At 49.7% G+C, this 19,247-nt stretch overlaps 6 protein-coding genes across 6 annotated transcripts; 2 read left to right on the top strand and 4 right to left on the bottom strand.

The window, feature by feature from the left end:
* Positions 1 to 398: 398 nt before the first annotated feature.
* Positions 399 to 2,499, bottom strand: GGI43DRAFT_222324 (putative MFS transporter). The gene is made up of 4 exons (XM_083200377.1): positions 1,833 to 2,499; positions 927 to 1,772; positions 715 to 873; positions 399 to 660 (listed from the first exon to the last, which is right to left on the bottom strand). Exons 1-4 carry the CDS (start codon positions 2,136 to 2,138, stop codon positions 463 to 465), a joined length of 1,509 nt encoding a protein of 502 aa, XP_083056291.1. The 5' UTR covers positions 2,139 to 2,499; the 3' UTR covers positions 399 to 462.
* A 1-nt stretch (position 2,500) lies between these two features.
* GGI43DRAFT_222317 (uncharacterized protein) lies at positions 2,501 to 3,533 on the top strand. The gene has a single exon (XM_083200376.1). The coding sequence runs from the start codon at positions 2,674 to 2,676 to the stop codon at positions 3,448 to 3,450; it is 777 nt and encodes a 258-aa protein (XP_083056290.1). The 5' UTR covers positions 2,501 to 2,673; the 3' UTR covers positions 3,451 to 3,533.
* A 52-nt stretch (positions 3,534 to 3,585) lies between these two features.
* GGI43DRAFT_416089 (major facilitator superfamily domain-containing protein) lies at positions 3,586 to 6,100 on the bottom strand. Its single transcript, XM_083207233.1, has 3 exons — positions 4,668 to 6,100; positions 4,391 to 4,575; positions 3,586 to 4,320 (listed from the first exon to the last, which is right to left on the bottom strand). The coding sequence occupies exons 1-3, from the start codon at positions 5,650 to 5,652 to the stop codon at positions 3,991 to 3,993; spliced, it is 1,500 nt and encodes a 499-aa protein (XP_083056289.1). The 5' UTR covers positions 5,653 to 6,100; the 3' UTR covers positions 3,586 to 3,990.
* GGI43DRAFT_416086 (WD40 repeat domain-containing protein) lies at positions 6,101 to 12,193 on the bottom strand. The gene is made up of 4 exons (XM_083207232.1): positions 11,947 to 12,193; positions 10,882 to 11,866; positions 10,694 to 10,816; positions 6,101 to 10,624 (listed from the first exon to the last, which is right to left on the bottom strand). The coding sequence occupies exons 1-4, from the start codon at positions 11,947 to 11,949 to the stop codon at positions 6,579 to 6,581; spliced, it is 5,157 nt and encodes a 1,718-aa protein (XP_083056288.1). The 5' UTR covers positions 11,950 to 12,193; the 3' UTR covers positions 6,101 to 6,578.
* A 111-nt stretch (positions 12,194 to 12,304) lies between these two features.
* Positions 12,305 to 14,451, top strand: GGI43DRAFT_416081 (Fructosamine kinase domain-containing protein). Its single transcript, XM_083207231.1, has 5 exons — positions 12,305 to 12,883; positions 12,960 to 13,078; positions 13,186 to 13,796; positions 13,873 to 14,031; positions 14,118 to 14,451. Exons 1-5 carry the CDS (start codon positions 12,751 to 12,753, stop codon positions 14,242 to 14,244), a joined length of 1,149 nt encoding a protein of 382 aa, XP_083056287.1. The 5' UTR covers positions 12,305 to 12,750; the 3' UTR covers positions 14,245 to 14,451.
* Positions 14,452 to 14,955: 504 nt separating this feature from the next.
* On the bottom strand, positions 14,956 to 17,190 carry GGI43DRAFT_430649 (fungal specific transcription factor domain-containing protein; the record flags this gene model as incomplete). Its single annotated transcript, XM_083209284.1, has 5 exons — positions 14,956 to 15,292; positions 15,360 to 15,537; positions 15,599 to 16,977; positions 17,040 to 17,098; positions 17,161 to 17,190. The coding sequence occupies 5 exons, from the start codon at positions 17,188 to 17,190 to the stop codon at positions 14,956 to 14,958; spliced, it is 1,983 nt and encodes a 660-aa protein (XP_083056286.1).
* Positions 17,191 to 19,247: the final 2,057 nt, after the last annotated feature.

Genomic DNA, 19,247 nt, shown 5'->3' with positions numbered 1-19,247 from the left:
CTTATAAGTTCCTTTTCTTTTCCTATCATTAAATACTTAACGAGTGTCAATCTATTAAATTGATTGGTAGGAATCTGACCACATTTTGTCTGATATTTTGATATCTCCCTCTCTAGGGGCTCACTAATTCATCCTTTACTGTATGCTAAATTTTACTATACATGGATAGAATTATTATAGACTGTACCCTAATTTCACAGGGACCCTTATACTATGAGCGCAGATTTGTGCGAGATATATCGAACTTCATTATTTCTTCTTATAAGAAGGAGATCACTCAAAGGACACATTCCCTAGCTTCTACTTTCTACTGGCTTAAATGGCATGATAACTAAAATTCGTACGTAATTATTACCATGCAGGTGTAAATTCACAGACAATTAGGTCAAATTAATAACCCCCGAATGACAATATTTGAATGCTCAGGTGCCTGAGATCTGATAGGACGCGGTGCAAATAAGGTCATGGTGGAGCCTGATTACACTGCTCGGGACCACCCGAACCGTGGTCAACCTCTGCCCGGCTCCGGCGGTGCCGGTCATGAAAATGCAATGCGGCAACCGGCACAAAGCCACACACAAAAATAATAATACAGAATATGCCATTCGCTAGTGCGGCGCCCAGCGCGTCGAACAACGGCGTGTAGTAAAAGGGGCCGATCTAGCACAGGCTGTTAGATAAGTCGTTGGAGCGAGGGGTTGTCAGCTCACTTACAAATCCCCACGTCTGCCTGGCAAAGGTAACCAACACCCCGATTTCCGTGGAGCTTTCGCGGTAGTGGTCAACCGCAAACGTGATTAACGTCGTGGTAATTACCTGATTACCGAAGTTCGCAATCGCAGCTCCTACTAGTGGGGTAATGTTCCAATCATCCTGGGGAACGTCAGTACCAGCCCCATGAACCTAGCCTGGTTGCAGCTGCATACCTTGTGAGCGTGCTGAATCTGGAATCCCCACACGAGAAGGCCCGCAATCACGGCCAGGAAGCCACAGTACGCGACCCACAGCCGGCGCGCGGGGCTGCCGTAACCCTTCTTCCGCACATATTGGTTGAGAAATGCGTCCGACAAGGGCCCACTAAGCTGCTCGCCAAGAATCGTGCCAATGATAACGGCAAGGTACTGGAGCCCAACTTCCTGAGCATCAAGATTGAACAGATTCCCGAGCACGCCCGGGATCTCAGTAATAATGGACAAGTTTGAATAGCAGTACTGAAGAGCGTACACGCAGGCCGGGAGGACGACTCTGACATGCCGGCAAAGGTAAAAAGGAGCGATGAAGTCAGACCACACTAGGGGCGTCTTGTCCAAGCGGGGGAAATTGAATAGACCAGGCTTCGGAATGCCACTTGTCCTCGACCTGTCGTAGAACGTCTCCGTATATAGTAGGAGATATGCAAGAAACTGTACAAAGTTTATGCAGGAGGAGATCCAAAATATCCAGTTGACGCCGAGATGCTGCACGACGAATCCCATGACGAAAGGTCCCCCAGCAGCACCTAACGTCGTCAGGAGGGTCCACCACCCTACCTTCTGCGCACGCTCGTGGGCGAAAAATAGATCTGTGACCACGCCGACCCCGCTGCCCAGAGGTGGAGAGATGAAGATGCTTGTCAAGATGCGTGTTGCCATCTGGGAACCATAGGAGGTGCATACAGCGCCGCCGATGTTGCACACGCCGCTACCCAGTACCGATATAAGGAAGACGAGACGCCGCCCATACCTCTTCGCGATCGGGTTCCACACAATGGGGGCCACGCCCAGAAATAGTACCTGGGGCGCATAGATTAGGCCCAGCACATGTAACACGACTCTGTGTCCACCTCAACATACCTGTGAAGATAGCAGGTACGATGCCTGTTGAATGGTGACCCCATACCTGTTCGAGAAGGTCTCGAAGCCTGGGTTTACGCCAGCGGCCTGGAAGATTGCAATCATTGCGTGAAACGCTACCAAAAGTAGCTGTGTGTTTTTCTTCCATGTCGGCCAGTTAAGAGGATCCTGCGGCGATGATGACGGCAAAGGATCAAGGCTTAATGTACCGTGCCTCTGGAGAATGAATTGCGAGTTCGCATCTCTATCTGCATCGGCGATATAGTGCTCGACGCGAGACTCCTCAACTGCCTCAGATTTAGCCATATCAAATAAATATAAGGACTTTCACAGGAAGTATAGATCCTGCAGTGCAGGTCAGCTACGAGAAGCGAGAAGCAGCAGCCCGTAACACATCAGTGCTGGACGTCAATAGGCTATTTAAGGAGGGATGTGTTGTTGTAGCCCCGTACTAGCCTTTGCATAGCAATAACCTATAAGCTAGTATCTGTCTATCTACAAGACGCCGTCGATTGAGATCATCTCGCGATCTTGCTGGCAAGTTTCTGGCTCTGGCAAGGAGCTAGTATATCTCCGTTCCGGGAACATTTCGGAAGCCTCCGAGATATCGGAAACTAAACCTATTATAAATAAGTCGATCCGATTGCTCGAGCTAGTACTCCGCACGGAAGTCCAAGTGACCCGCGACATAGTATATAGTATGTGCTTGGTAGCCGGAATTCGAGGCCGTTGGACGGTATTATAAAATTATTTACACAGTCAGAGAGCTCCTCAGTCGGCAGAGCCTAATTCGAATTACTGTTTGACGCGCATAGCAGCAGTCTTAATTACTTCATTCATCATGTCGTCACCCACTGTTGCTATTGTCACAGGAGCAAGCCAGGGCATTGGGCGAGCTACAGCTGTACGGCTTGCACGCGATTTTTCTTCGATAGTCTTAGTCGCAAGGAACGAGGAGAAGCTTCTGGAGACAGCAGCGCTGATTGCAAAGACTGGAGGATGCCGGACTATGGTTTTGAGTCTTGATTTGAGCGACCCAGTTTCGGCTGATGCGGTCGTTAGCAGGACTCTCGCGGAATTTGGAAGGATCGATGCCCTCGTGAACATTGCAGGAGCCGTTCCCCAAATTGATCTCTTTGAGATGGCGGACAAGGATTGGGACAGCGGGTTTGCTCTCAAGTTCCACGGGGCGCGTCGGCTGACTCTTCGCGCGTGGGATTCGCTTAAGGCCTCGGGTGGCTCTGTGGTGCTCACGTCGGGCAACTCTGCAGTTGCCCCCAAGGCTCCGTTTGCAGCTGTGGCAGCCGTCAATGCAGCTATCGTAGCTCTAGCCAAAGCTTTCTCCGATAGAGGCATTGCAGATGGGGTACAGGTCAATAGCGTTCTACCAGGGCCGGTCATGACAGATCGCCGGCGCACCTATCTGGAGAAGTGGGCGCCAGCCCATAATACTACGGTAGATGAAGCGATGAAGACGTTCCCGGCCAATGCCGGCATCGCTCGTTTTGGTGATCCTGCCGAGATCGCGGAGCTGATGGCGTTCTTGGTTTCCCCTGCTGCCAAGTGGATGACAGGGTCAGCATTGCGAATGGATGGCGGGGAGATCAAGGCAACGTAGGGGCCGGGAGCTGTAAGGTTATGTTATAGCGAGTCTAAGTAGGATAGAGCATATAAAAGAATTATAGTATATTTTCACATACCTTTATGGTATATCTTCTGGTCAAGGAAGGCAGTACTAGTATATTTATATCTTGTTCTATACCTTGACATCTATAACTAAACGAAGTACAATTAGACATGGCTTATATTATATTAACTAATGTATGCTGTAGTCTAATACATAACCGCTGTACTTTAGTAAATAAGTTTAGCAGAACCAGTGTCGTCCGTGTCCGATTACATCTCGCGAGCTTTGGGTTCTACTTCCAGAACTCTGGCATCCTAGAGTGCCACCCTATATAGGCCTAATGCGTCTATTAGTTCATAGATGTTGGAAAATGATGAAATAATCTGAAGATATTCAGCAAGGTTGATGCGCCATTATAAATTCTTTAACGTTTCATAAGTTACATATAGTGGCGATACAACCTTTGCCTTCTATTATAGCATCCTAGAACCGAATCAAACTTGAATGCTTTGCATAGACTCATCCGTTCTGCTATTGAGAGCCAATATTGTTGGCTTGCCGGCAGCGAGAGCGTCTCCTCCACGCCATACCTGATTCCCTGACCCAGAACAGCAGCGCGGCCGCCACGAGACCGCTCGCGGCAGCAACTACGAAAGTCCAACCGGGTCCCAATCTCCCAAGTGTGGGCTCGAATATCGCCAGTCCTGCGCCTGCAGTTGCACAGCGGATAAAGTTGTTGGCCGCCTGTGCACTTGCTGGTTTCCCCGGGTGCGTATCTACCAGTAGTGTGCCTATGGCTGTAAAAATGCCCTGCACAGGAAGACCGATGAGGAACTGTAGTATGAGCGGCACCGCCATGTGCTTCGTTTCGAAAGTAAGCTTCAATGCCCACGTCATTGCAACCAGGCGACACCCAGTGACTTGAACTCACTAACTCGTACTGGATTGACCAGCCGTATCCAGCGATGCAGAGGCAGCAAGGCAACAGAGCATAAACGAGGCTGCCAAGACGAGCTTTTTCGATGGGAAAGGAGTCCAGATCATGGTTTGCTCCGCGTTCCAGTGGAAAATGAAGCCTGGAGGCCGTTCGCCGGTATTCTATATCTAGTACTTTGCCTAAGCCTTGTCAGCTCATTTGAGCCGACTCTTAGACCGCTGGAAATTAAGATCTGAGTGAGTGGAGACTAATTTTGGGCTATAATTCGTACCTGAGAGGACAGCTCCGAGACCGCATCCGACACCGAATGGTAGATAGATCAAGCCGGTGACTAAACTCGAAGTCTTGTATGTGCTGCTGAATAGGCTTGAGAGCGAAGCTTGAAGGGACGAGTAGATGGCGTAATATATGGCCATTGCGCAGATAATGAGGAACGTTGCAGGCTTTCTCAGTACACCAAGCGTCTTCAGTGGATTGGGACATTTGATGCGCCCAGTTCTCTCATTATTTGATGCGCCTTCGGAAACTTGCACGCCTATCGAAGATTTAGGCAGTAAAAGTGGGAGGACCGGCCTACGAAGACCATGAGTCGCTGATGTACTCCCGTTTCCAACAACCAATCGGGAAGTTTCAGGAAGACATAGAGTGATGACAAGCAAGAAGCACGCTGACGCCGTTGTGAGGAACCAGAAGATCGAACGCCATCCCCACCGTTGCATCAGCAATCCACTGAGAACAGGACCAAAGCTTGGAGGGGTGTTGAGAACAAAGGACATGATGCCCGAAGTGCTCCCTCGTTCTGCCGGCGTGAACAGGTCACCGAGGACTCCAAAAGTGATTGCAAACGTCCCCGATATTCCGGCAGCCTGTAAGATGCGAAAGCACAGCAGAGCAGCGAACGATGGCGACAAGGCCAGCCCGATGTCCGCACCGAAATAAATAACCAAGCAGACGGCGACGGTCGGCCGCCTGCCGATCGTGTCGGCGGAATTGCCAACGATAGTCGGGGCAATCGCCGCCACAATGAGGTACACGGTGATGGTCAGGTTGATATTGGCGACTGAGACGTGGAGATGGTCGCTCAGTTGTGGGATTGCGGGGAAGTAGACGAAGCTGCTGAGCGTGCCGAGACAGCCCACCGAGGCGATCAGAATCACGATACATCGTTTTTGCCGGCTACTGAAAGCCGAGTAAGGCTCTTCCGGAATTAGATCGGGCCTTGGTGAGCCCAACTCGAGCTTTGGTTCGGGGGACATGTCTAAGAGGGGTCTAAATGACAAGCAAAAGTAGGGATGGACCCGAGTCGGGCTTATTCGCTACAACGGAAAGAGGGTGATGATGATGAGACTAGAGAGACAAGAAGCGAATAGAGAAGGACAAGAGATGCAGCATGATAAGCAAAAGCATGCACTAATGATAGAATCCATGTAGAAACTGCTCGCCTTTGCATCGTGCTTGGACCTTAACTGCCCAATAGCATGCATTGTGTAGACAGCTGGATTAGTACTTTGTAGATACATCGGAAACTTACACCTCATCACAAAGCCAGATGTCGTAATTTCTCAGCTCCCAATTTGTTGGTCACGCTACCATGAGGATTGTAATGGAAGAATCGTGTTAAGAGATCATCCATCTAGCCGCAAAGCCTTCATTGCCGCAGAGAAGGACCCTATATTATGGCTAGACGAAGATATATGTGTATTGACTTGTCTGTGTTGTTGAGCTATCTGTTCTAAGTATCTTCTCCTAATATATCCTATTCCCGGCTTACTGAAGATTTCCCGGACCAATCAGACTTCGCGTCGACAGCCCGTACATTCCTCCAATCAAAGTACATGTACTGCCAAGAGCAAGTCTAAAACCAAGTATAGATTTCTTGATACAACATATCGCTTTCCAAAGATCAATCTAGTATACATGTCCTTTTTATCGCAAATAAAGTCTTTACTATGCTTTGCGGTCTTGGGGTATGGCAGTTTTGCTGTCGCGTGTACGTATGTGCACGGCACGTGAAAGGGATCACTTACTCCCCATTATATAGCATTGCCCTCACTTGGAACTCTGGTTAGAAATTCATGCCTATTCTGCATATATATTGTGTCACACTTACCACCCACCACGCTATATACAGCTTATTCTGCTCGCAGAGTACACTATAATATCCATTCACGTCATCCGTGTTCTACTTGCGCAGTGTCGCTGATTGAACTGATGCGATGCCCCCGTTCTGCGGACACAGCAGAGTCCCATCTGGCGTCATAGCGCAGAGATACGCCTCGTTCGCCGTGGCCCAATCTCCAGGTAAGAAATAATGTCTCTCTATACCGCTCATATTACCTGATGCAGCAGACTCCGACCCATGCCGTCTTGCCACTACAACTCTCTCCGTAGCTGTACCTGTTATCTGCAGGCTCCCGCGCCTCCGAGACAGCGTTTCCGAGAGTCGACGGCCGGATTGTGAGTCGGCTGGACCGCTAGATTGCAATGATGAGGATGATGATAATGATCCAACTCGCCGGGTTCCGCCGAGAGTAGGTCTCATAGACAAACGGAACGTGCAGATCCACGTATCGATGTCGAGGTAGGCAAGTTTGCCCCGCGGGAGGAAAGCAAGAGGCTCCCGTATGCGAGAGGCGACATGCTCTGGTAAAGCGGTATACGAAAGCCCAGTCGTTATGCCGTCCGGGCTTGGAGTGATGTCCGCTGCCTCGAAGACGAGAAATTCGCGGGCCGCCTCCCCTGATCCGGCCAGATGTGTTTCGAAAAGAATCTGAGGAAAGCCTTGGCCCGAAATCAGCCGGCCAAGCTTATCTCGATCCGACTTGAGGGTTTTGGCACGGGCCAAAAGTCCGTGTGAAGCAGTCGTTGGCCCTGGCGATTGCTGCGTCGTTGCCCTTGGAGGCGCATAGGTTCGGGCACCCAACTCATCCAGAGTTGCCCAAGACACGATGTGCACCCGGGTTCTCGAGAATCCGAGAATATAGTCAGGTATTGTGGGATGGCATGCCCACTTGACCTGGGGCTCAACATCAACGGGACATGGCTTGGCATTTATTTCCCATGTCTTGAGATTGACGCAGTGCAGCGCCGTCGGCGTAGCGGCAAGCAGTCGGTCTCCGGATGGATGGACCACGAGCTGTGTGATGTGCCCGTGCGAGGGTGGAATGACGAGATCATGTTCGTGCTGGATGCTCCATTTGTTGGAAGACCGCGTGATTCGCTTGAACAGTAACCGCCCCCCCAGATCGCTCAAGACGACGAGTCGCCCATCCTCGCTCCAAACCATGTGCTCCATAGCTAAGTAGCTCGCTGAGCGCGCCAACTCTCCCACGTTACCCTTCCCAACCTCTCCTAGCATTGCGACGCCGTCCTCGGTGGCGTAGCAGTAGAGGGACCCGACGGGTTGCCTGGCGAGCGAGACGACGCTGTCGAAATGAGCTGAAGTGTGTTCGGAATAGAGCGATAGCTTCGCCAGACTTTCGTTATCGCCCGTGAATTCGAGGTCTGTATTGCTCTCTGGGTATTCGGATTTTTCCGCCAGCCTCACGAGCGTGCTTGGCTCCCAGACGATTCCATAAAGACTGCGCACGTCATACAGCCTTCGAGAGTCTGAGCTGAAGGATAAACTCACAATGTTGTCCTGCGAGTGCAAGTGGCATAGTAGTGAGAGGTCTGCACTGGCATAGACCTTGATGTTACCCCTCGCATCTCCGGTCACCACGAGAGAGCCGTTAGAGTTGATGTTGAGCTTGTCTGCGCCAGATTGCGTTGTGAATTCGGCCTGATCATAGTCTGGATCCCATTTGAACAGGACGCCAAGACTGCTCAGGCAGAAGATCTCATAGCGCAGAGGGTGCCATCTCATACTTGATGCCTCCAACATGTCAACTCCACCATCTGCGTCTAGCACAATCTCGCTGAAGAAAACCGTGGGGTCAATCTCCCAGACGGTGATAGGATGCCCGCGATATCCGTAAGCAACCATGCGCCCATCGTGGCTGATGGCCGCGCAGGTGGGAGCGTTGGCTATGATACCGTCCAATACTTGGCCTTGTTCCTCGACGCGCGACTTGAGCTCCCACTCAACACTAGACTCGTCACTGATGGACAGAGAACGAACACAGCGGTCCTCGCTACTCATCAAGATTTCGTCTTGGACGAAGGTGATGGCCTGAGGTCGCGGCAGCGTGGCTGGGTTGTTGGCCACCTTGACACAAGCACCCGTCGTAATGTCCCATATCCTGGTCGTTTTATAGCCGTAGCTCACGAGTAGATTACCCAGCTTATTCACTTGTATCATGAGAACCCGCTCGGCGTGTTGCATACGCCGCTGCTCTCCAAAGGTTGCGTCGCTGTAAGTAGCGATCGTGCTGGTTCTTCGATTGATCGTGAGTATCACTAACCGGCTTCCAGCGTTCAGGACCGTCGATGCCACAGCCCCTGACTCAAAGGAAAAGCGTGCTAGGCAGTCGTCCCATCTTGTGGTTACCACTCCCGAGACATGGAGCGTCCGACTTTCTTTCTTGCCGAATTGCTGATAGATCATGGATGGCGACGGGCAGAACGGCGGAATCCGCCTGTAGATCGAGTCTGGGTCCTGCGTCAGGTTCTTGCCGAACTTGCCCACGATCTTGATCAGGTCCGTTGCCCAGCCCTCGATGATTTCTGTGGCCTGGCGCTGGGCCAAGGACTCGCCTTCGTCTTGGATCTGTCGCAGGCTAAGCACCACGCCGGCCAGATACCGAGACGCAATGACGAGGAACCGCAGTTCATTCTGTGTCGCTGCGCTAAACATCCAGACAAGAACGTGAGGGCTGCGAAGAAATCGAACAACAACATCGAGAATATCGGGGTTGGGGTCGACGCATGTCCCCTTAGATAGGTGAATGTACCACGAGCTTATGGCGTAGTTGAGAAGGGCAGGTGGCTCGCCGCGATTGATGAGATTCCGCAGCGATGGATCCGTGAGGCAAGCTATGCACCTCTTGAAGAGCAAATCGTGTGTCCGTCGCGGATCAATTGCGCATGGTCGTCCAGAGCTCTCGTACGAAGCCGAGCCGGTAAGATACTCGCGCGCTGTTTCATGGAGCATGGCAATCTTGCCCTCATTGTCGACCACAACAAAGCCACCACAAAGATCTTCCACAGTCCGGTGGATCTCGACGATCTCGCGCATGTCGCTTGTTCCTCCCAGGGCATCTTTCAATTCTTCAATGCTGAGAGACCGCCTTGCACACGTAGCCCAGCCGAGAATACTCTGTCCCAGGCGACGGTCACTGGCCTTTGGCTGGTTCTGCACCAACAAAGCCATTCGATCGTATAGCTCGTGCATACCTGACGGTAGATCTTCAAGCGCCCTTTCCACGTCTAACTTGGTATGACACTGGTTGATCTTGTGCACAGCCAGATGCAACCACAGGAAGTTTCCTCCCGTGCGCTCCAGCAGCTGGGCTACGACCTGATCGCGGTACTCACTTTCCTCGGTAAAGTCCATCTCTTGCTCAACGTACGCAAGAAGATCCTGTGGGTAGCCCTCAATCCAGATACTTTCCATGTCAATCCGTTTGCCCAAGCGCACAAAGGCAGATGAGAGATCGTGAGTCTTGCGACTGACAATGAGAATGCGAAGAGGGATCTTGACAGCGGCTGCATCGATGTCGGCTAGTAGGCGAATCAGCGACGAAGGCGTATCAGCCTCGTCCAGCCCATCCACCACCCAGTATATCGGATTTCCGACTTCCTCTCCAAGAGCAAACAGAGTGTCCTTGAAGAACCATTGCCAGATACTCCGAAAGTCAGCCGCTTTCAAATCCGTAGTTACCGAAGCCACATCCAGTAGCTTATATGCATAGGCAGGGATCGAGCTGGCCATCTGGGCAGCGAGCGACCGAAGAAGGGTACCTATGGAGCGTTTCTTTTGGTCGTTGAAGCGGAAAAAGAAATAGTAGCACGGCAGACCACCTCGGGCAAGCTTGTCGATTATAAAAGACGACATGATGGACTTGCCCCCGGCTGCGTTGCCCTGGAGCCACAGGACGTGGGGACTCATTCGATCGTCCTCGAGCCAGGTTGTAAAGGCTTGGTTGCTGAATATCCATTCGCAGGTTCCCACAGTCCAGCGGTCACGGAAGAAGTTGAAGTCTTGGTTTGGTGACTCTGCCGAGGAAAGATAGTCTCCGAGGTTCGCCTTTGCGGCTTCTGCTGTGCCAGGCGCATTTGTCTGTTCTACTGCGTCCAACATAAAAAATGTTACCATTGATCATCTCATTCAATCTTCAGCAGTACTACTTCGCTTACCTTCTTTTGTCGAAGCCCGTCTTGATCCTCCTCGGTAACGGTCTCGGTCTAGAGCATTGAAATCGCTGCTGATGCTGCTACTGCTATCGGAGCTCGCGTGACGAGCCGTCTGGTTTCTACCCTCTACATTAGATACATTAGCATTCATCTGGTGGCGCAAAGATGAAGACGTGTATCATGAAACGCACCTTTATGATTGGACTTGGCAACCAGGCTCTTCAGCGCATTCCTGATGGTGATGTAGCGCGGATCGTCCGGGCCATCGTATTTGCAGACTCCGTTATGGTCCGCATCCAGTGGCTTGGATATTTCACCAGGGTACCCAAGCACCGAAGATTCCTTCTCCAAGACCATGATACTGGTGGCGCTTTTAATTATCGGCGTCGGGCGAGTCTCATAGAACGAAATAATCTGTAGCTTCTCAGCGACGTGCCGGAATGACTCGTTCAGCTTCTGCAACGTCTGTGACCCCGATGTGAGCTCGGATATGAACTGCATCGGCTTGGCGACTAATGAGACTCTGAGAATGCGGTTTAATGTCTCAGCTAGGTTTGTTCCACGATGCGGTGTCGAAAGGAAGATGATAGAAGAGATGGCCTTTATGATAGCTGCGTACTCGGGGTCGTCTTTACCCTGCATGTATGCCTCCTTGAAGATGAGTCCGCCCATCGAGTGAACCAAGAATATGATCGGCTTCTGTCCCAGCCTAAGATCCTCCAGTTCCGGTGACGACTCATCGGTCGCATATTTGAGGTCATAGAGCAACTCTTTGGCAAAGTCCAGCACAGATATGGTACTTGACCCGCTGCTTCCCGGCTTGAACTTGGCGTTGTATCCAAACGTCATGATTCGGGCATCTCCGATCTCAGGCTCATGAGGTAGGAACTTGAGGGGCCAGAAGTTGTCGAGGTTGTGGTCTTTCGTCCATGTCATGCGACTGCTCCCACCAAGACCATGAATGAATATGATATCCACCTTGCGCTCTTTTGGCGGCCGATACAACACTTTGAGGCCCAGAGGATCTTTCACTGAGCGATCGGCTATTGAGGATGCTGTCGACGACTGGGTTCTTTCGAGAGCCAGCGACCGGATGTTTTCATCGTCACTGCTGTTGGGGTCGGCCTCGACCACCTCATCCCGGTGTCGTCTCGGGAATGTAAACGGCTTGCGAAACTATATTGTTGTCCCAGATTCTGGTTAGTGTACGCGCGCCTAATGGAGTAGACTGGAGCAGCACAAGAGGGCACACGAACCATGGTGTCAGACTATCACCAAGTTTCGACTCGAATCTCTTGCGCCACGACCGCATCAAGTTGTCGCTTAGCCAGAGCTTGCGGGAGATCGCGACACAATTTGAAAAATGGGGACCACGAGGCAGCCTGATACTACTGTCCACATTGACCTTTTGTGGTACCGCCCAAGTGGTACATGGGATACTATGGTGTGTTAGCCTCATAGAGGTATGTATGGTCGCAGTTCTGCACAGTTACATATGGCCGCTTCTTTCTACTCCGTAGCCGATGCGCCATTATTATTCTACCTGACAGGCCTGAATATGAGGCTGAAAATGCGCACTACTGTACTATGCCGGAACAGTAAGTGTCAGACGTACACCACTGTAGTTTGCCCGACTCCGGGAACAAAATAGGATGTTTATGCATCGTCAGTCACGCGCTTGAGCCACTCATATCATATAGCACATCACCATCTTCTTCAGCCCCTCATTCACACCCATGCATATACTCAGATCCTGAGCGGGGTCGACATGACAACACCCCGGCAATCTGACAATGCGCACTGCACCGCGAGGATTTAGATGGTAGGCATGTCCCGCGGAATTAATAGCACTGAGCCAAGTCCTTTTCTTATCGATGTTGGAAGAACCCCAAGCCATCTTGGGTCTTTGTGTCAACTGATAGAATGGCGCCCTCTATCGTGGAACAGCCCAATGCCGCCCAGGACTCGGGACTTGCTGAGCGCACCGTGTTAGATCAACATGAAGTCGAGGTAAACTCCACGACAATCCACCTCTGCCATCAACTCATCCGGGCAATCCAATGCTCACATACTCTTTGATTCGCAAGTCTGGGCTACAAAATCGAACCGAGGGGATTATACAAGCCCCGTTGATTCAGAATATCCTGTCCGAGCTCGACGGAGTGTTCCCTTTCGATGAGGCAGTCATCGAGGGTACGAGCACATTTTCTATTTCCCCTTGAGTGCTATTATAGTAGACAAGCCATCGCTGACACCTCCTCGCATTTAGCCCTACCCAAAGATGTCACCTTCACCTCAGTCGAGAGTTTTGGCACCAGTGCGTGGACCGTGACTGGGAGAGTGACGGCTCAGGGAGCCGACGGGTCCATCCAGCGCTTCTTTCTCAAGGTATGAAAGCTGAGCCGAGTCAGAAAAATGAAATTTTCATCTCTTAGCATTTACTGATAAATTACTTTGCGTTATACAACTGACTCTGAGAATATCTTTGTGTCCAGGTTGCTTACGGAGAGCATGGTCGTCTGATGCTTGGAGGCGAGCACGTATCGTCAAAGATGATTTACAGTGTCATACCTGACTTCATCCCCACCCCATATGGCTATGGACGTTATAAAGTTCAAAGCCCAGACACCTACTTCTACCTCTCCCAGTTCGTCGACATGGACGTGACGACTGCGCCGGACCCTGAGGACCTGATGGGCAAACTCGCCGAGCTGCACAAGAACAGCCAGTCACCCACCGGCAAATTCGGCTTCCCTGTCACAACCTACGACGGAAACATCCCGCACCGTGTCACTTGGGAGAGCAAATGGGTCGACTTCTTCCGCAACCTCTTCCTGCATGCCTGCAGCCTCGACGCCGAAGTAAACGAGCCTTGGCCCGAACTCGAGCTTGCTGTCCGCCAGATGGGTGACGCCGTGATTCCGCGGCTACTGGGTAATCTGCGCCAGAGCGGCAGCGATGAGCCTGTAAAGCCGTGCCTGATCCATGGCGACTTGTGGGAGGGAAATAGAGGTATCGACATGGAGACAGGCGACAGCGTTATATATGATGCCAGCTCCTACTTTGCGCACAACGAGATGGAGTTCGGAAATTGGAGAAGTGAATTGTGCGTTTTTCCACTCCCCCCAGACGCTCTAATTACCATGCTTGATGGGCAGCTTGCTTACAAAGTCCTTGTCTAGGAACACCTTCTTTCGCTCAAAGACCTATATGGCTCACTATCTGAGGCGCTTTCCGGCTGCGGAGCCTGTCGAGGAATTCGATGACAGGAACAGACTATACAGCATCAAAGTCGCTATCAACTACTCAGCTATGCGGCCTGGAAGTATCAGAAGAAAGACGTAAGCAGACTCTCCTTTCCAACTTCATCCTAAGAGCTATCGCGTGTCTACGTGGAGTCATGACGACTTGCTTATTTTTTTTGCAGAGCCTATAATAATATGTGCTACCTCATTCACAAGTACGCACCTATCGAAGGCGTCGAGCAGTATGATCCGCGTTCAGATCCGTTCGTCACTGGCGCTCATTTCCACGTTTATTCAAGCTCGGACTGATATTAAGGGACCTTATTCTTTATCAGCAGATGGACGGCTATAGAAAGCTACGAATGTTACCTTGTATACCAATAGGAAGAGCGCCAATGCAATTGCTACGTACGGTATCTAAGAAGTATTATAGCAATTAGGTTATAGAAGATATACCTGCGCAGAAATCCAGTAAACGTGATAAAGTCATGAATCACAAATTGCAAATAACCCCCAGTAGTTTGTGCTTCAATAATGCAGCGTGAGAACCCAAAGTAATTTATGTAATATATGTAGCATCGAATAAGATTATAGTTCTTATTTCCACCTATTTGTAGGAGAAATTACTAACCTCAAATAGAATTCCGAATAATTCTATCTCGGGGTAAAGATTTTTAATAAGTCAATAAAATAGACAAATTCTCTTAGCTGTGTAATTAAATAAGTAGATCGAGCTCGGCTGCAGAAGCTGGTGCCCCAAACGAAGGGGTCCCACTCGACAACCTTGATTACCATGGTTGGCGGCATGGCGGGCTGCGCAATGGCTATGACATTGCGAGGCCGGTTGTCAAGATGGGTAAATGGAGCCGAATGCTATAGATTTAATAACAGGTTAGTTTATATATAATCTAAATATATATTGATTAGGCGGCTATGACGGTTGCAGAACATAATAGAACATGATTATGTTGTTAAATAGAACTATTGTTTAAGTAAAATGTACAGTTGGAATAGCAATACTCAAAGAATATCATTTATAAACTGCCATTGTGACATGTTTAGAGAAGGAAGTTGCTGCATCTCACCAGCCTGGCTGTGTGCAAACTCTTCAGGTGAGTCGCCCTGATGGAACCCTGTTATAGCCTCCAGTCCTAACGTAGTTTTCGCTTTATCATAATGTTCCTGCAGGAGCCTGGTAGTCTTTTGCAGGACAACGTTTCCTTCCATGACTTTCAAGATGTCTAATGCCTTTTGGATCCCCTTGTGCCATCCAGCCTTGCATTGTATTTTTCGTCGGCAAGCTGATGTGGCAAGGAGAAGGCAAGCAGCCATCGTAGTGTAAATGGCATTGCACCACCTAATAAGAAGCAGTCAGCTTAATCTATCCAGCACTAGAGGTAGATGTGCATATCATGCGTTCTCACCAGTACCGGAGAAATTCGTGTTGACAGCAGGAGTGGTAAATGAAATGAATCATCTGTAAGGCTGGTTCGCTGAAGGAAGACCCTGTTCCGTCTGCTTGATATGACTGCATCTCGGAACCTTCGCTAGAGTGAATGCTGCCGTAAGGAGTAAGTAGTATCATCCTTACAGAATAGTAGGCTACAAAGCGGTTTCAGTTAACTCGCCGCTGATCAACCAAGAAGACGGAAAAGTCACATACCCATGCCAAGGAAGAGCTTTTGCTTGCTTGTATAATGAGCCTGCTTAGCAAGTTCAATCAGATCCATGTGTCTGTCTTGCATCCCAGGTCGAAACTGGCGAGGAATACTATCGAGCCAAGTGTCCAAAGCTCTGTCCAATTGCTTCGCCTTCTCAGAGAAAGAACCATTATCTCCCTCCCACGTATGTCGGCTAAGATTCGGAGCTTCACGGCGGGCGATACTATACAGTCGAGTCAAGTCTCCTATGATACCAACCTCTGGCGCATCAGATGGCATTTCGCTATTCTCCTGCCTATCAATTGGAATTGCCCGCGGCATGGGACAAGTATGATATCTCTCATCGCCGAGGGAGTCTGGACGGCCCAGGAATACGCTTAGCTCTACATCAAGAGCATATAGGGTCCACCACGTTCGTATATGCTCTCTATATGTCCCAGCATCCGCCATCTGGGCTCGATAGACTGGACGCCTATTGAGTCCCATGGCAAGAGCGGCACGAACCGCTTGTCCTGCAAAGAGATATGCAGTGTGGAGATCCTGCTCTTGCTGGCAAATCTTGGCCAGGAAGAAGAAGCACTGCACGGTTTCCAATTCAGTAGATTGGCTGAGGTTAACAATGAGGTTGTGTGCCCCTTGAAACAGTCTTCGACTACACTTATACCGGTTGTGGGTGTTGTGGGCGTCAACATAGCCGTCTCGTCTGGGTGGTCTAACTAGTACACTCAGAGATAACACGCCCAAGTAGAGAGCTCTGAATGCTGTGCTGACGGAACTAGGACCGTGATTCCACATGAGCTGGCACCGAGCCATGAATGAGCCTTGGTTCAAAAAGGGCTGCGTGTAGTGTATGCCGTCAAAATATTCTATCAGTATTTGTTTCGCGCCGTCAAAGGAGCACGCGCCGTCGGGACAGCAACCCTGAAGTATGTTTTTGTTTGTCGATTCTGAGGGTTGCGTTAGCGGGCTCCTAGATCTGGGTCCGCCATCTGCCGCACTATAGAGAAACGAGATCAGGGCTTCCTCGGCGTCAGCGCCGGGTGATTCTTCATGAATTTGTGCTTGAACAAGACAAAGCAATTGCATTATGGACGGAAATCCGTAGAATTCGATATTGTTTTTCGGTTCCATAGCAAGGTTGTCGGTCAAAAGGGATGGAAAGTAGCCGACAGCAGGGTCTAGGGGGGGGAGTGACGTGTTGACTTCTGAAGCTGTGCTTGGTGGCGAGAAGGTATCATATGGTGTTCTCAAAGATGCAGTCTGGTGGGTAGATGCCAAGAGCAGCTGGGATAGATCGCTTGACGGTAATAGAGTGATGTTGGGGGACAGAGCTGCTGGCATCAGCACACCAGCCAATACCTCACTATTGTGTTGATAGTGGCTATAGAAATGTATGGTGAGTAAAACTCATCCTGCCAAAAAGAATTCAACCTGCGCTGTAACCTTATAGATGCGAGAGGGCAAAACTCACGCAGTGCTGTATCTGCACTCATCGCCACGACCTGCGTCCTGTTAGCATAGCGGATGGACGCACAATGATGCATAAACGAGTCTGGCCACGCACGTTTGCATCGGGAGCACGGATCGAATCCATTGCACTTTGTCTTCCCTATGCGACATGATTCGCAAGCTAGCGGTGTCCTTGCTGCTCGCGCTCTTCGTTTAGCTGAACATGCCGGTAGGTCCATCGTCATTTATGAAAGATGTTGGTATCCTCAGTTGGACACTGCTGAGGGGCAAGAACCTAACTGCTCTCCTATACGGAAAAGGGACTTGTGATCGACGAGCTGGTAAAGAAGTAGAGCGATAGAAAGATATAAAAGAGCAACGACGAGTATGTCTCGTCTAGCAGCATCGAGCAACAGGATCTCACCCCGAAACCATAAGGCGAGACAGAAGAAGGGTTTAATTACAGGGTAGGAGCGGACTCGGCACTCACAAAGCCAGCGTCGAATGTTTCGCAGACCTCTCGAATACAGTGCAATAGGGTTGAGAAGGTTGCAATGGGGGTATTGTTGCAATTCAAATTTACTGCGTATATGCAACCGTTGGGCCAAGGTAACTATCGCGACTATAACACAAGGGCTTCCACCGTAACGGCCCCGTGAGTTGTGCGACACGAAACCAAAACCCCAAAAATAAGCACAGATGGTGAGCTTAGCCGAGAGCTGTAGTCGAGCTCAAGCATATGCCCTCTTGATATCTGGATCGATTTAAAGATCAGAGTGGTCATACAATTCACCAAGACAGAGTTAGAGGAGATTCTGGGTGGGATATAGTGCGTGGTGAAAGTAAAGATTATGAAGGTGTGGGAGCTAACATTAATGAAAGAGTCAAGTCCCAAGTCAGCTTAAATGATTAAGTCTAGAGAGCTTAATCACTAAATATAGATTAATTATACTTATAGACTCGAACTCAAACTCACTCTTACAATAAGGTAAACAAGATCTATTGCTATAAATACTGCGGGGTGAACATTTTTAAGTGCTTCTATTTGGCCCACCTTATAAATCCAAGCTTAAACTGCTATTGAAGAAGTCCTATGGAGCCATACTTCAAGATAATTCCAACCAGTCAGCGCAGACTTGATGAATAAGCACTAAATCGGTCCTCCTGCCGCAAGCAGCATTAGATTGGGATGTCGTAACTGCTCTGTTACTGAAACTCACAATTGTGGTACTTCAGCGCTCAGTACTCAGCGTATGTGCATCCTGGCTGGCAATAAATGGTTTAGCCTTCTGGGGATTTATCTTTGATTAATTCCACCAATTGAATAGAACAGAGCATATATGTGTGATGAATTCCACACATTTGGCATTTCCAGATAATTTAGCTTCCTTCGCCAGTCTATGAAATTGCTACAAGAGGAAATCCGACATACAGGATTGAATATTTCTGATAAACCCTTAAAATCTTTCATTTGTTCTGCTTCCCAATTCTGGATTGCAATTTTTGCGGAGCAGACCTCAATCCATTGATATCAGACGTCCCACTAGGTTCATGGCCCACCATTAGCACATTGACTACGTTGAATAGTTTATAAAACTTTCGGGCTGTTTGAGCAGATAATTGTCTCATAATATTATGGGACGGAATCAGAATAACTGTACAGCTGAGAGTACAGTTGGCGTAACGGCAGCCGGAAGAGCTAAGTGGGGATCTCTAGTGAACGCTGTTGGGCAGAGGTAAGGCTGGCACCGTGATATCCGCGGTAAGAAGTACACTTCGAACCGGGGTTTTGATTGGCCGTGTCGCATAAAACCCTAGAACTGAAAATCCCACATAACCGGAAAGAGTTCCGCTGTGGCTAAGCTCTTTACCGTGCAACTACTAACCTATTGAGCATTGCCAATCGCCCGGCTATAGCTCGTTCTTACCTGCCGCTGTGAATACAATGCTTGGATTGATTAGAGACGAAACTGGTGGGTGCGGTAACCCTACGCTAGAATATAACATTACTCTGAACCAATTAAATCGCTCATACCCGGTGCCGTGTCTAAGACCTGGGTTCAATTTTGTGGCGTTTAATGTAACCGATATGATTGGTTGTGTCGCATAAATTCTCTAGCTGCTCTGTCTTGCATAATCTTCTAGTAAGCCAATTATTGAAGTTAAGTAAGAAGTTCGCTTGAAGAAGAGATCACAAACCGA

This window comes from Trichoderma evansii (genome assembly GCF_050947405.1).
Source record: "Trichoderma evansii strain SZMC 28006 chromosome Unknown GGI43scaffold_27, whole genome shotgun sequence".
In the NCBI taxonomy this organism is placed as follows: domain Eukaryota; kingdom Fungi; phylum Ascomycota; class Sordariomycetes; order Hypocreales; family Hypocreaceae; genus Trichoderma; species Trichoderma evansii.
The sequence above is the reverse complement of the archived record's forward strand: the minus strand, read 5'-3'. Positions and strand labels throughout refer to the sequence as shown.